Source organism: Lates calcarifer, linkage group LG17 (assembly GCF_001640805.2).
Source record: "Lates calcarifer isolate ASB-BC8 linkage group LG17, TLL_Latcal_v3, whole genome shotgun sequence".
In the NCBI taxonomy this organism is placed as follows: domain Eukaryota; kingdom Metazoa; phylum Chordata; class Actinopteri; family Centropomidae; genus Lates; species Lates calcarifer.
The window spans coordinates 6,439,353-6,455,739 of record NC_066849.1 but is presented as its reverse complement, the minus strand read 5'-3'; the positions used below and the strand labels follow the sequence as shown (position 1 = coordinate 6,455,739).

General features: G+C 40.2%; 3 protein-coding genes across 7 annotated transcripts in view; 1 reads left to right on the top strand and 2 right to left on the bottom strand.

Moving 5' to 3' along the window:
• clocka (clock circadian regulator a) overlaps nt 1-6,932 on the top strand; it is a 31,465-nt gene extending 24,533 nt beyond the window's left edge. For all 5 annotated transcript variants that reach the window (XM_018670280.2, XM_018670278.2, XM_018670279.2 and 2 more), the window contains exon 23: nt 1,115-6,932. In XM_018670280.2, coding sequence (XP_018525796.1) covers nt 1,115-1,390 — 276 coding nt within the window. In that variant the 3' untranslated portion in view covers nt 1,391-6,932. The remainder of the gene's footprint in view (nt 1-1,114) is intronic.
• Nucleotides 6,933-7,033: 101 nt separating this feature from the next.
• tmem165 (transmembrane protein 165) lies at nt 7,034-11,695 on the bottom strand. The gene is made up of 6 exons (XM_018670281.2): nt 11,377-11,695; nt 10,736-10,961; nt 10,468-10,643; nt 9,493-9,675; nt 9,145-9,250; nt 7,034-8,630 (listed from the first exon to the last, which is right to left on the bottom strand). Exons 1-6 carry the CDS (start codon nt 11,524-11,526, stop codon nt 8,554-8,556), a joined length of 918 nt encoding a protein of 305 aa, XP_018525797.1. The 5' UTR covers nt 11,527-11,695; the 3' UTR covers nt 7,034-8,553.
• A 438-nt stretch (nt 11,696-12,133) lies between these two features.
• On the bottom strand, nt 12,134-15,021 carry srd5a3 (steroid 5 alpha-reductase 3). The gene is made up of 5 exons (XM_018670114.2): nt 14,753-15,021; nt 14,424-14,575; nt 14,156-14,341; nt 13,947-14,072; nt 12,134-13,348 (listed from the first exon to the last, which is right to left on the bottom strand). Exons 1-5 carry the CDS (start codon nt 14,962-14,964, stop codon nt 13,089-13,091), a joined length of 936 nt encoding a protein of 311 aa, XP_018525630.1. The 5' UTR covers nt 14,965-15,021; the 3' UTR covers nt 12,134-13,088.
• Nucleotides 15,022-16,387: the final 1,366 nt, after the last annotated feature.

Sequence of the window (16,387 nt, the reverse complement as noted above, 5' to 3'; positions counted from 1 at the left end):
TGTGTTTATGCATGTGTTCATAGAGCTGCAAACTATATCAGACATAATTGGAAGTCACCACTGTCACTGTCCACTGAGAGGCAAACACGCAACTGGTCAGCATCAGTTTCCATTCATTCACTTAGAATAAAAACAAACATTGCACATTCCACTACAATATTGAAAAGCTGTTATGCAATAAACTACACAAACAGATCTCAAAGGAAGTTTTTACAGACTGACGACAGCCAAAGAGTAGAGCTGAAACATTTAGTGGATTAATCAGTTAGCTGATTGACAGGAGAACAACTATTCTGGTAACTGATTAATCATTTCAGTAATTTGTTAAAAAAACATATTGAAAAAAAACTTCGCTGCTTCTCTGTTATATATGACATGACATCTTTTGACTATTGATTGCCTAAATGTCACCTTGGACTCTTGAAAGATGTGATTGACAGTTTTTTACACTATTTTTTTTGACATTTCATAGACCAAATGATTCATCATTTAATGTAAAAAATAATCAGGCAGATTAATCTATAGTGAAAATAGTTGTTAGTTGCAGCCTTATGTTGTTTACTGGAATGTTAATGAAACATTCAACAACCCACAGACCACAGTAGTTTTAAAAATGTGTAATTGTTACCAAGATACATACTGAGTGAGACATTTTGCAGTGTAGAAATCAACTTGTCAATGCTCTCTAGTGGACAAACTATGTAATGGTGACACCGTTTCTAAATGAACTTGAGCCTAGTTTGGCATTTCTGCACTTTAATTTCCTGTTAGTTATCGACTGACATACTGTATAAACTGATACTGGCTATATCCACAATAAGCTAATATTGCCCTGGACAATTTATTGGTCTAGCTCGGATAGATGGATTAGTATTAATTTAAATGGCTGTACTTCTGCAATGATTTTGTGTCAGTCACAGTGAGTTTATTATGCCACTCAGTGATTGTGAGACAGGTCACATCATATGAAAATGTGTCTCTATAAAGTAAATAAAAGCTTCACAAGTCCAATAAGTTCAAATGCCCAGAGTTTAATGTTGCCCAGTGCAGTCATAGGTCAAATCTGGACTCAACTGGTCAATTTTGATCCTTAAATCTTAATTTTTTACTGAAGGCTCCTCGGCTTCTTCATGGAAACCAGTCCACCCAGTTGATCCTACAGGCAGCGTTCCCTTTGCAGCAGCAGGGTACCTTCACTGCCACAAACCAACAACAGCAGCAACAGTTACAACAGCAACAACAGTTACAACAGCAACAGCAGTTACAACAACAACATCAACAGCAGCAGCAGAAGCAGTTACAACAGCAGAAACAGCAACTTCAGCAACAGCAACTGGCTCCTCACAGAGCAGATAGTTTGTCTGACCGCTCCGCTCCGCAGCCACAGTAGCTGACTACAGCCAGTCGGAGGTGGAGTGAGTCAGACCCAGGTGTGGGTGTTTTTGTGACGGGGGTCCAAAGAGGAGTTCTGCCGAAGTGCAGTACTGAGACCAGGCCTCAAAGGCATCATGAAGTGAATGGGTGGGAATGCTGTAGCTTCCCTTCCCTCACAATAATCTTTTGCTGTTTGCACTGAACTCATGAGCACAAAGTGCTGCAGAGACCCCAGGACTGGGCTCTGGCTGTTGGCTTTGGCTCTGAGTCGAAGCCTTTTCTCCAAGAAAACAGGGAGCCACCATCCCTGTTATGGACGTCTCCCTCATACCCCTCCCACAGCCCTCTCCGTGTGTGTTTAGTGTGCCTGTGTGTGTGTGCGTGCTCTAGTCACCCTCACAGGATTATTTTATGCAGAACTCTCCAGTTAATGCAGTGAAGCTTCTATCAGAGCTTCAAGGACGTCCTGCAGTACAGCCAGATGCTTGTTTGTTTTGGATGTTTTCTCCTATTCTTGTTTTTCATGTAAAAATAATTATGGGTCAGAAAATATTTTTAAGAATGTGGTGTAGATTGAACTTTTACTGTACAGAACATCATGTGTAATATATAATGTAAATATATTGAAAAAGAAAGAACTAATATTTTATATGATGCATGAAATGAAATGCGTAGTCTGTTATTTGCAGCTTTGAATATGCTTTTTTTCTAGTACTCAAAGAAAAAAAGATGTTAAAATGCTCAGTGGCTGATATTTTCACAGACTTCCTTTCTCCTAGGGGATGTGTTTGTTTGCGTGTCTGCATAGCAGACAATGTTGATGCTGCTTGTTGTGTCACAGTTTGTTTAATCCTTGACCCACATTTTCACAGAATTTCATAAAACTGTCAAATAATAGACATGTTTTAAAGTATTTTTAAGCTTTTTAAGATGTGCTTAAAATCTGCACACTAAAGACTCTAAATTCAGCTCGAGTCAGATATTGTCAACGAAATAAATACTACCAAGGTTAAGCTAAACATGTATGCAACAGTAAGATTTGCCAGCATAATCCTTCATATCCTTATCTCTTAACTTTTAGCACTTCTGCATAGATCCCTCGGTTTCACAGCTATCCATTAAGCCTGTATGGCGACTGAAGGCACTTTATTTCATCTATAAACATTTAGCCCTTAAAATGTATGAAAATTTTACAAGACCTAAAATCACAAGTAAAAAGTCCTGTTTACCTGTCGCTAATATTCTCAGACTGAGCTTGAATGAAATGATTTGTGCCAGCGTAGGGGTAATCAAATGATTTCCTCCTCAGCATGCTGATCATCCATCCAGTCTTTAGCTATTCATCTGTGTCAGCAGGGTACACAGAGCAGCCCAAGCGCCATCCTCCTGTCACCACTGTGCCAGCTCTGAGTTAGCCCCACATCACCTAACTAAGTCTTGGAGAAGCAGTGGCTCGACTCAGAGGTCCGCTCATATCTCTGAGCTCTTTGCACTGTCAGGAAGAGAGAGGCCAGTCACCCCACAGAGATCTCATTTAGTCTCCTTGCATCTGCAAATTCGTTCTTGTAGTTACTCAGTGCTTAGTGAGAAGTGGTTAGAATGAAGTTTGTTTCATGGGCACTTTGCTTTCTGACTCTAAAGCAGTCGCACTATTTGAGCTCATTCATCTAAAGCTTACTGCAGTTTTCTACATGTTCTCTCACCCTCACTTAAGCCTGAAACAACCTCCTGGGGGCAAAGGAAACCAACACTGACATATTATGAACCTTTAAGTTAGAATAGCGAACTTGTTAGCAAGCAGTTGCCTGTTTCGTGTCCAGCAGACACAGAGCAGCATTAGCATTTATTTGGAGTCATGTCTCTGGCCACCTGATGGATATAAATCCACTATTCAGTCTCTTTTAGCTCTGTTTTTGATCTCCACCAACTCCTGAGGGAAATATCTATGTCTAGCCGCTTATAAAATAATAATGAAATAGGATTCCTATAGGATACCATGGTGGTACCATGGTATATTCCTATAAGGCCAAATCAAACAAAGACACAAGAAGTCAGGTTTTGATTATGTGCTACAGAGACGCTGCTTCAGAGTTCAGCAGTCGGAGCAGAATCCATCCTAAATTGGAGGTACTGTATATGCTCCCATGAGCTGTCATTACACCTGCCTTATTTTGTACCATTTGAAAATGGGGATCACCCTCCCGCCCGCCGAATCAAACTCCTCACTCTTAAACTCATGATAACATTGAGGAGATCACGGTGTCACTGCAGACAGAGACCTCCACCAAGACCCCGCCCCACCCCACCCCACCCCCTACGCAGTCTGGTTTAGCAGCCTCCTCACCATCTGATCTCATTCACCACCAGATGGTATCAAGCTGACAGGCTCAACACATGGTCACAGGTCTGGTCAAATACGTGCCGAGGCAATTTTTGGCCCGAGGTATCTGTCTGGTGACACCATGGGTGCTCAGAGGATGCATCTTCTAATGTTTGAATATTGTGTTCTGACACTGCTTTTTCCACCATGTCACATTGAATTCTGTCTCTTTTCTTATAGAGATCTTAACAGAGTGGGTTGTATTCAATTGCAAATCAATCTCATTTCACACCCTCACTTTTAGGCACTGAATGAGTAAAACATTATTCATCCACTGTGCAAACTGAGAGCGATGCACCATAGAAGTCATGTTTGGTTTAAGTCTAGCCTTGAGTAGCAGTGGAAACGGCTAATAATATCCCTCATTTGTGGCTTATTGCTTTGGAATACTGTATTGGACCCGGGAGCTGGCACACACAGATAGCCTTTCCAACAGGTTAAAGTGGCTCAGTTTGGGTTTGTCAGGGAAGAAATGATCTGTCAGGAGAGAAATTAACTATTGCATGTAACAGCTGCTGTTTTGACAGTGATATGTCCTGAAGCCCAGCTCAGTTTTAGTGCTTGAACATGTAGAAAACTGGCTTTGATAAGATCTTCTACCATTCATTACTAGTTATCACAGTCTGTCTCAAATGTTTAGTAAGTGGGATGATCACTTTTTTGGGAGATTGCTCCCAAAGTGTGTTATTTAAATTCACAAATTCTCATTTGGCTTGGATCATATTTATATAATTGGTCTTTCTTTAAGTGGCTGTCATGTTGTCTGTGTTGGCTAAGGTTCCCTCTGGAGCTGTTGTCAACCTACATTACAGATGACCACATGCTACAACCAGTGTCAATGTTATGTCACCGTTTGAGTATGAACACTATTCATTTGTATTTCAAATGGCATTTAAGACATCTAAGGGACTGTATGACAATTATTGGAGTGGGGGCTGAACCTTATGTTTGACTTAAAAAGAAAAAAGAAAAAGCTAAGCCTTTCCCAGGTGCTAAACATGCATTATATGTATATGCTAAATTCAACTTTGCCACAAGTCACAGCTGAGAGTTGGTTAGTGAAAACATATTCTTTAGAGAGATAATGTTCAGTCCCTACTAACTAATAATAACCCACATCTACTATGACTGTTTTGTAATTATTCATTCTTTCTTTCCTTCTTTCTTTCATACAGTCCCTAATACCTTTCTAATTTCTAGCTTTTTCCACTGTGTCTTCTCTGTGCTACGTAAAGATCTAGTTATAGTTTGCTGCAACACATATCAGTATTTAAATAAGACACCCTGCTAAACACAGACCATGTTTCACAGACCTTTAGGGTGGACCTTGTCCTATGCTGCACACAAGCAGCACAAGTGTGATATAATACGAATGTAATGAAATGTCATGAAATGTCATTAACATGAGTGTTTTACATGAAGAGATGTATGGCTGTGGGAGACTTTGCATAATGTATAATAGGACAGAGAGTGAATAAGAGAGTGAAATTATTTTTCTGTTGCTGGAATAAACCTCATGGAGCGAACATACATGACGTCAAACACAGTAGCACTGATTTTAAATGTGCAAAAGTAAAGTTCCAGATTAAAGTTTTTAACAACACACGAAGGATCTAAACTAACTGTGACATATACACAAAGACTGTTGAACCTTTTTTCCCCCAGAAAGAGCTGGTTACTTGTGAGTTTATGGTTATGCAAAGACTTTGGTGTCAGATTCAAGGGTTATTTTCTCTTTTCACAAGCTTTGAATCAGTGTTCATTACTGCCAGTCAAGTTGTTTTCCTTCATGCTGGAAATGGTTGAAACTGACACTTCAAAAGTCGATGTAATGTTCAGTGTCATTAAAAATACAAAACACTTTTTGGCTTTTAAAGTTATTAGTTGATCATTTCCAAGTCACAAAAACATGGGGGGGAAATGTTGTGTCATCCAAAGAGAGGGAAACCCCAGAATGAAAGGACACAGTGCATTATGTTAAATGTTGTGTAGTTCTGATGTACACACTAGAAACTCTGAATGTCTATCAGTGTTTTCTCTCCACTTTCACTTCATATTTGTGTGCCGTTTTTGTTTGGCTCAGGAAATTTACTGCTGCAGTCCACCTGACATCATTAAAGGGTTAATCCGCGCTAAATCCCATAGATTTTTGTCACACCCCCGTCAGTGATGTCAGAGCAGGTGTTGTCAGTTGATGGTGAACACCTGCTGTAATCTTTGATTCAGGTGTGACAAGAGGTTTGAGAAGCCCAGATAACAGAGCTGGGTATTGTTTGAACCACTTTCAAAAAAGAGGTTTTTAAATTGTAACTAATGACTGTATCAGCTGTAATCCATAAGTAAGAACAACTACTGGGTTATCAGGCTGTGAACAGTCCCTGTGACTAGTGATCTGAATTGAATGATTATTATTACTAAATTATCAAAATTGTTGCCAGTTTATTATCTGTTGAACTAATCAATCTGAAATCAGATTAATTGACAGATTACAATTTAACGTCTTTATGAGGGATTCCTTTTGCTAACACTTCCTCTTCTTTAACATTTCTAAGCAGTATATAAACATTTCATACATAATTTATACTGTAACACATTATTATGTAGGTATAAGAAGGCGTGTGTTTATTAATGTATATTTGCTAGTGAATACTGCACATAAATAAACACAATTATCCTACTTATGTCCAACTACATGTTTTAGAAACCATGTATACTGATTTTAATGTAAACCTACTTTTATATTTTACACAATTTTAACTTTCTGCTCTACATTCTTTTTTATTTATTTATTTTTTTACTGCAGATTTCCCCCTGCCATATAAAGATGCTCAGTTTATTTTCCTCTGCTACAGGTTGCTTACTTCACACTCACTGCTGCCACCTGCTGTTCAGTTTCATTTTTAGACTCCAGGGTTTTCTTTGAAGCTCTCTAATCAAAAACATGTAAATCAAACATGACTTCATTGGGAATAATGTGAAATTGACTCACTGGTGTGTTTTTAATAAACCACCTCAGCTGCACTGCAATTGATTACGCAGCTTCATGTTTGCAAAATGTGTGCTGTCTTGCATTTATTTCTTGAGCCAAACTGTTCAGAAATTAAAACATAACCTTTTAAGGCAAATGTATCAATCGTTTGCTCCCCTTCAATCTGAAAATAAATCTGTATGAAATGTCTCTGCTGCTCTGTTGCGTCCACTTCATGATTAGTTGCTTTTCAAGGTTTGTTTATTGTTACCATTCAGTTTGAATAACAGTGCAAATGATTGATTTGGAAATCAGACAACACATGAACCTTTTTATTGATCAGTTCAGATTTATAGGCATTTCAACCAACCTGTATCACAAACAGAAGTATTTCACAGCTGGGCACAGCCTGTCAAATATTGACAACACAGTTTTAGCCTGTTCACTTTTAAAAAACAATTCCACTCCTTGTTTCTATTTACTTATCCCCCTCCCTTGTCTGTGTCTACAGTACATATGCTAAAAAGGGAAGAAAATCAAGCTAAATAAATAGACACGACTTTAAATAAAAGGAGAAACGTTGGCTTGAATTATGCTGCCAGTTGAGGTGTCTCAGTAGCTACAACACAGCTGCTTATGGCAAAAGGAGTGACTTATTCTGTTAGTTTTGTGTAGGTCAAATGGTGGTGATTCGTCACTTATTCCGTACCTGATGTAGTCATGATTACACTCTGTCGCACTGACTTTGTGTTCTGGGGCAGTAACAACAGAGGCAGTGAGGTCCATACAGGAAATGGCTTTAATCACAGAGGGAGAGTTAACCTGTGAAGGTGACAACTGGCCTGTCTTCAACCTGATCCGTGGTTTGTATGAAGAGCCCTGATCAATATCCCCCAATGAGTGATTAGTGTCCTTGAAGAGGTGCACATAAGCTACTGGATAAGCTGTGGTGTAGCTTCCTGGATACTGGGTATGTCAGGTATGTCAGGTATGGTGACACCTGGACGCAGAGGTACTGTGGTGGTTCAGGTCTATCTCTTTAAAAGAAACATTGTTCCTATGTATCAGCAGTCAAAGGTGGGAATAACTGAGGAAAATATGTCCATCTCTGCCTCAAATAAAAGCTCAACTTAAATCAGATCACAAAAGCTATTTCATAATTCTGTACCTGTGATTGTGTTTTCTAGTTTTTCCCTCACTGTGGGGGAAGGACCATAGTAAGCACAGCAGACCCACACCATTCAACATTTAAAAACAAAAAGGCAAGGCAAAGATTTTGACATGGACTCAGTGAGTGTAAGGAAAGTGCTGCATGTCAGGTTTTGTCTCTGAGCCACAGAACCACTAAAAGGTGGGAGGGCAGCAATCAGTAACAATCAAGACTTCTCTCACACACCTCGTGATGAGAATACAGCTTGTATAGAAAGCCACAGTACTGCCTTCTCTCCTAGCTAGCCTCTGTTCCACTATCGTCTGGTACTGAATGTTTCCTTGTCACTGAGGGTTTTGCTTCAGACTTCCTGAAAGGTTTCCAGGGTTTTCCTGTTCTATGCTAAATGTGTATCTAACCTCTAAAGATAAAACACCGACTATCTTGTTAGTATTTAGCGGTTACACCTCCCATGAGGTTTTGGTATGCACTGCAGGTTAAGACTCTTGAGAACTGTTTTCTGAGACGTAGAGGAGCAGAGGCTTTCTAGGAAAGGTGGATGGGACTCTGGCTCTCTGTTCTGCTAGACACAAACAGAGTCAAAACTAAAGTCTCTCTACAGCAACTGTGAACCAAATTTTACATGTATGTACAGAGTGAACCTGACAGTCTTTCACCCAATTAAAATCCAGAATCTGGCTTGATGAACAGGGCAGAGAAGGCAAAGGCCAGAAAAACAATCCCTCCGATGATTGTAACTATGGAAACAAAAACAAGAAAACTAATTAAGTTACACAGAGTCCTCTAATAAGACAAACAACCAGTGTATGTGCACTTAATTATCAACAGTAGTGCTGTCGCTATGACAACATTGACCACATTAAGTGATGTGAAAATGAATGGATGGATAATCATTTCAGCTGGAAGCAGGAGAGTAACTGTGATGTGAAAAGATGTTCCTCAAGTCTTCCAAACACTGTGGCTAATATCAACTCACTGAGACTTTTTTGTTTTACACTAGAACAAACGGTTTTAGAAACAGAACAGTTACAGCACAAGTCATTTCTACTTATTTGATGTGGTCCTGACAACTCATAAATTCTGTTCTTGTCTACTCACAGCCTGTTTCCATTTCAATAATGAGAGCCACTGTGAGTTGAAGTAGCTTTCTTCTTAAATAATGCACTTATAAAATTATGTCAAATTTAATGCTGTACTGATAAAAGAGATGAGACAAGTGCATTCAAAAATAGTAGCAGAAACAAAACTCACCTGTTCTGACAGATATTTTCTGGGCGATCATTCTCCCACCTATCACAGCCAGTCCTGTACACAAACAGTGACCAAGAGTACCACCCACTGCAACTCCTAATGGATCCTGGGAATTACAAAAAACATGCATTTCATGATGATGTGAAAGAAAATTATACACTGCCTTTCCTAAATATTTAATTAGCAGTGTCTTACTGCATCAGTGAGGTGTGTGGTGCAACTCAAAAAGACAAACAAAAGGTTTGTTTCCCACTGGGGCCACCCTTGCTGAACATGATACTGTACTTGTTGCAACATGTTTTATTTTAAAGGAAACAGGCATGAGCTTTAAAAGTAAATGTAACAAACCTCCTGTGCAGCAAGAATAATGGTGGTCAGCTGAGAGCGGTCCCCCCACTCTGCAAGGAAGGTGAGGGTGAGGGCTTGGATGAAGATGGGTGAGATGATATTGTGCCACTTTCCCTGAGGCAGGGTAGTCCCTGATCCAGCCTCCACATCTGGAGTCCCATTGGCCAGCTTGGACCGCTGAAGCTGAGCAGACAACAGATGACAAAGTGATTTTACTGAAACACGGGATACAATGCTCTATTAACGTGTTGACAGTGAGTATTTTTAATAACTCTTATGTTTCACTCTCCTACATACACGTTACCTGCCACTAGCCACATAGGCCAATGTCAGGGTTCACCTACTTTACAATTTATATTTGATGAGAGGCTTGATTAGTCATTTGGGGTATTCTTCACTCAGTCTACAGTACATATGTGCTTCAACAGCTCTTCTATTAGTACATGTAATAGTACCATTTCAGGTAAGTACAAGGTACTGCGATAACTGAGTTGACTTTAATCCATAACAGCTGCCCTTGAAATAATAAAACACTGTGTTCCCATGCAGCCTGGGGTTAAAAATGGCTTCCAATCTAAGTAGTAGTAAAAATGAGTTAATGCATTAACTTTGGATTCATTTAATTCCATAAATCTTCAGTCTGACAGATGAAATGCATCTTTTCAGTATTCCCTCCTAACATGTGCATGCACCAATTACCTTCTACTGAGAAGCTGAGCCTTTCCAGTGATAAAGTAATGTGAGCCACCTGTGAGTCACTGAATAAGAGTGTCAGTCCTGTGCTACCGGTTTTATTTTTCTTATGTCAGCAACAGTACCCACACTGAGGCCTTAAATGTGGCTGCTTACATGAATTATGTATGTTTGCTTACACTTATTGACTTATAACAACTTATAGTCACCCTGGAGTTGTGCGACTTGATGTGCTGGGGATAACAGTGTCTTTCTGGGCTGTGAAGTAAAAATTTTACTTACCTCTTCATCCTTCTTCTTGATCTCTGCCTGCACCTCCTCCAGCTCCTCCTGGCCTTCATCTGGACTCATTCTCAGCCCCTCTCTCAGCATGCGCACACCAAAGATGGCAAACAGAGCCGTAGACACGTAATATGTGTAGATTCTAGGGATGATGGTGGTGGCATACCCAAACAGCACTGCAGAGTGGAGGGGCAACGATTCATTCATTATTACTCAGAGAAGAGAGAATAATTCTACAATACAGTACCAAATATCCACTCCTACTAACCAGAGAGACAAGTCATGAATCCCAGGGACAGCATGGCTCCTGACAGCACAGTGAGACGGTTGTAACGCATGGCCATGATGGCTGCGATGAAAAATGTCTTGTCTCCCAACTCTGAGACGATGATGACAGAGATGGAGGCCACGAAGGCATGAATGAAACCCAGGTTTCCTTTGGTGGAGTCATCTTCTGAAACTACAGGGCCCACTGGATGTGGACTTGGGGATTTCTACAAAGAAAATCAACATAATAACACACAGTGACTGTCGGCTAAGTTGCACACAGTTTGTAATAGAAGTCAAACTTGTAGGTCGGTCCGGGGCCGCATGTCTCACAGACAACGTAAACAAACTGATGGTAACATTTGGGTCACCGTCAGCGTGACCATCTTGTGCTAACAGCTAAACCTTTCATCTTATCTACACTTTTCTCAAATACCTGCTTTACTGGTCATATTTAACCGCGAGACACTTACTTTGTGCACTTAAGCAACACACCGGAACACATTGTGACATTGTTCCTGTTAGCATGCAGGCTAGCTCGGAGGTGCTATAGAGAAGCGGCAGCACCGACGTCAAAAAACTGTCGCCTACCGACAAGGATAAAAAAAAGTTAACCGGTTATAATGTAATTAAAGGTTTTACCTCTTGTGGTGGCTGCTCTTGGGCAGGTTTTAGCTCCTCTGGAACAGCCGAAACTCTGACCAGCAACAACAACACGGCGGCGAGAGGAAACAAGACGCGTATTACACTTCTGTCAGCCCGTACATGTCCTCCGCCGACCATGAGAGGCATTATTGCTTCCGACTCACTGACCGTTTGTTTGTTAATTTCTCTGTCGCAAATCACTTAATATCACCGGCAACAAGACTGGCTAACTTCATAGTAGCATCCTCTGCAAGCGACGGACTCCTCTGTTATACACGTCACGATCAGAGAGACCGAACGAACTCAGGGCGGAAGTTAGAATCCTGCTACTCGTGATGTATAATACATCCATGTGATTGGGCTGTCAGGAGAATGACGTAGAGTTGTAGGCTGACGTTAGCACTGTATAGTTCAATAATTGGACAGCGTCACTGTCAGTAACAAACACTTTTAAAATATTTAAAAACCAGTTCAGTGCTTTAAAAACATAATAAAAAACTATCAAGATATCACGGGTTGTTTGTCACTACATTAGGGCCAATAAAGACACCAATCAAAAAGACTCGAGCGTAAAGTAAGTTAATAACATTTATAATGTTAATTTATCCACTAGCTACTTGATAAATGTTTATTCAACTGTTGCAAGAGCTTCTAACAAATTTAAAAGTATAATCAGTCCAGATTATTTTCAATTAATATTTAAATGCAAATGCACACTTGTACAGCTTTATAATTTAAATAATTTTAATCCGTTTTTCAGCTAAAAGTTGACAATTAATTATGTCGCCATCTAGTGGATTCTCCAAATTCACACATAGTAATCAAACTGATTAAGTACACAAACAGTAATTAAACATGAAAGAAATTCCACCTCTTATTCAGTTTTCATTTTATTCAGTGTAGAATTTAATTGTAGAAAACTTGATTTTATGGAGTGGTTCAGAATTATATGCATTTGAAAAAAAAAAAATTAAATATACTACACTATGACTATACTATGACATCATATTGCTGCAAAGACCATGCTAAGTTTCTCAAAAAACTGAGAAAACATTTGGTCAAAGCCCCAATTTCTCCTTTTGTTTTGAAAGGATCTTTTTTTATTAAACAAGCATTTAACAGTTGCTTATTTCAATAACATAACTTAAATGTTATAACATACACTGGTATGTTGTAGTAGGAAAAACATGTCATTCTTACATGAAAGTGCTTTGTTACAGCAAAAACAAGGTCTTAGGTCAGCAGCCTCCTGAGGGAGTGGACCCAGAGCAGCAGCTGCAGCAGTAGAGTAGACAGCTGTGGGACTACAGAGAGGACTAACATCCAACACCAACATGAATAAAACAGGAAAATAAATGAATGAAAAAACGATATAACAACAAAACAAGGTCTTGCTGTAATGAACTGTTTTGTGGTGAGGTTCCTCATTTCTTCACACCAGTCACTAAGAAACAGCTCACCTTTCACCTGAGGAGACGTCTGCTGTGGAAGAATATTCCTGCAGCACTGCCGCATGTGTGTGTGTCAACTACACTGAGTGTTGTTCTGTTGGCTACTGGTCCACTTGGTCAAGAGCGTCTTGTCAATCAATGCTGAGAGAGGTAAGTTTGATTCCTCTACAGTCAGATCCTCAGATGTGCCAGATATTTGTCCAGCAGTTTACTATTCCCAGAACGGACTGCATAACAGGACGCACTGATGACAGCTATTCACAGCACAAATGGTATGAATGCTTTTCTATGTTTTGGGTATGATTTGTATTTGTTAAGGTACAGGTCATGACAGAGCTGTGCAGCCAGTGCTTGATTGAAGAATACATAAAGGACGATGAGCCACCAGGTTAGAGAGAGGCCTCTGAAAACCATGGTCAGTGAGATGTAGATCAGCAGCTCAGCAAAGTAGTGTGGGCATGAAACCAGCTCGAACCAGCCTCCTTTTGGCTCTCTGTGAGTCAGCGTTTCCACTGCTCCTGCAAGATAACACAGAAATACATCAGCAAGTTTGTAACTTGTAACTTGTAACTGACTGACCTGATTGTGTTACTATTCACGCAGTTATAATGATATTTGTGTTCATTTAAATCAATATTTTTATGTCAGCAATGGACCAAATAGCTATGTGTAATGTGAAGGGGGTCAATTAAGGGAGTCAATTGTAGTAACAAACCCACAGATAATTATCACCCAACTCTTCAATCCTCACGGGCAAAACAGAAGTTTTTAGATAATCTGTCATTGTGTTTTCAGCTTTTCCTCTTACCCCCAAATGACCAATAATAATAATAATAATAATAATAATAATAATTAATGCAGCTTTAATGAACCAGGCAGATGTCTTTGCATGGCACTCTGAACATCCTAACACTGCAGATGCAGTATAACATCACACACTTTTGACAATAATAAAAGCAAATGTGATGTTCACTGTGGTGGATTTATTATCATAGGAACATTTCAAGTCTCTGCGATTTGTTCTGTGTAGCCTACCATCCTGAGAAGAATGGAAACCAGTGTGGTCTTGAGAAGCAGAATAAAATGCGTACTAACTGCATAACTGCACAAGTTTACCTGACTTTCCAGTGCGAAGCCTGGCCAGCAGGACCATTGACTGATGCTGCAGCAGCGAAGCTGCAATGAAAAGTGCAAATCCGGCCATGTGAAACCAGTCCAGCTGAGAGAGGAGGGTGCCAGTCCCTGAACAGAGGAGCACAAGCATCAATACCACAGTAACAGATCCAGTGATTAATAGATGTAGCGAGGACTAACTTCAGTCTAACCTTTTCCCACATGATCTGAGCAGAGCACCGTCAACCCCAGTACGATGTAATACCCCAGACCGAAGACATACTGCACCAAATGCATGGATCCATCAGAGAAAACACTGACAAACAAGCACTCCAGCAGCCTCCTGACGGAGTGGACCCAGAGCAGCAGCTGCACCAGCATAGTAGACAGCTGTGGGACTACAGGCAGGACTAACATCAGGCACCAGCATGAATAAAACAGGAAAACGCAAGCCTTAACAGAGCAAAGGAGTCAACCTACCCTGACTATCAGTGCGTGGTACACCTGTCAAGATGTCCAATATCCCTGTCGGCCATGACGGACGTGACTGATGCTGAAATATGAAGTTCAGGTACAAGGCCAGAAGAAGACCATTCCAACAAACAGAGATAGCATAAAAATGCCAGAACCACCTGAAGGAGAACAGACAAGCGCAAGTAGTTACAGTTGTGTATGTTACAAATAACACACACCACAACGACACATAACACAAATTACACCATAAAATTTCAGTAAAATATGTCAGAATTGAATAAATTATCGACAGAAGTTGCAAATATATTTTTGCTGTTTATAAAATTGACAATTACCTTTTAGGGACGTCAAACACACGCAACCAGTCGTCTCGTTTGAGGTTTTGTTTGGTTTTTCCGTATCGAATAAGGTCCTGAAATAACATGTAAAGGCGACATGTGTCATATTTTCTCAATATTTTGTGAGCACAAAACGCTACAAGGAAACACGAGGCCAGAAAACACCACAAAATATCAATGAGGCTCAAGCTGACTGAGCTCCAACTCATTCTGGAGCCCTACGGGTCGTGTACACTGTTGTGTGCATCACCGAAAAGAGACCGTCGGAAAACAGTCGCAGCAGTTCCGGATGAAATGTGAGGGAGGGAGGTTTAATCAATTATTAAAATATGGCGAGTTGCCAGGTACTTGTGTGAAATGCGTAATAAGCAGCGTCCACTAGAAGAGCTTTGAACTTGGCGTTCCGCCCTAACAGTCCTGGAAAATGTTACATCAGCTGGCAGCACCACAAACTCACAACATGAACAGTAGAGCCAACACGAAAGCATGGACCACTCTGAAATATTCTGACTATTTACATTTTCTTTTGAAACCAAGAGTGATGGATGAAAAACTTGCCATTTATTTATCTAAAGGTTTATGTTCACGTGTGGTATACATCCCACCACTCACCCTTGCCTTTTTAAACCTGAATTAGTTTGACTCTGAACATATATGTTAAATGCAGTAATGGTAGGAGTATTGAGATTAGGGCTGCAAGTAATGATAAATAACATGTAATAGAAAAAAATCTGGTAAAACAAAACAAATAAGAAAGAAAAAAGTTTTTTTTTCCTGTGATATTTCCCTGTGAGATGAGGTGGAATAGAAGTTGGAAGGAAGGTGTGTTTGTGTGCACTGGTGTTGAGATGTATGTGATTGTTCAGAGCAACTCTCTGGATTTAAATCTGCATCCCTACATAACACTTTGATCTTAAGGCCAGTGTTGCCAAACAAGATGTTGAACTGACCTCATGGCCTCCATGCTTCACTCCCGCTGCACTTTTTGCTGAGCTTTCTACTCAGTTGTTGACGAGTCGTCTGTGTGTTCCTCATCTCTACAATGCAGAAATGTGTCAGAGGAAAAGAAGTGTGTTTGTGTGAAAGACTTGGTAAGGCCTTTGAGGCATTAGATTCCAGGATGCCTCTTAGAGGAACACAGTATCCTGTCTGAGGAAGCGTGGACTGTTTCCTGTTTCCCTCCCTTCCCTGTCCTCAGTGTCCTCCTCTGTTTTTTTTTTCAGTGTGCCAAGAGCTGGGCCCTCTGCAGGCCCCCCAAACATTGCAGAAACTTCTTGCAAACAAGGTGGTGCTTTGTGGGCACTGGACTATAAATGCCAGATAGGATCTGTCTTGAAAATACCAATCAATATGTCCAGATACAGACGCAGCCTGAGGGAAAAGAATCAAAAATATCAGAGAGAAAGTTTTGACGTAGCACCAAAGAATGAGACACTTAGACAAAGACACTGACTCTATGCTGTCCCCTTTGTTTCTTACACACTGGAGAAAACAATATGTTCAGAAGCAAAACCTACATGTGTTAATGCTTATTCTAACAAAACTCAGAGATACAGTTGAAAGAATGTCAACAGAAGCTGTGACAACATCATTTTTAAAACTTGTGTGTCAACAAAACAGTAAATGGCTTTA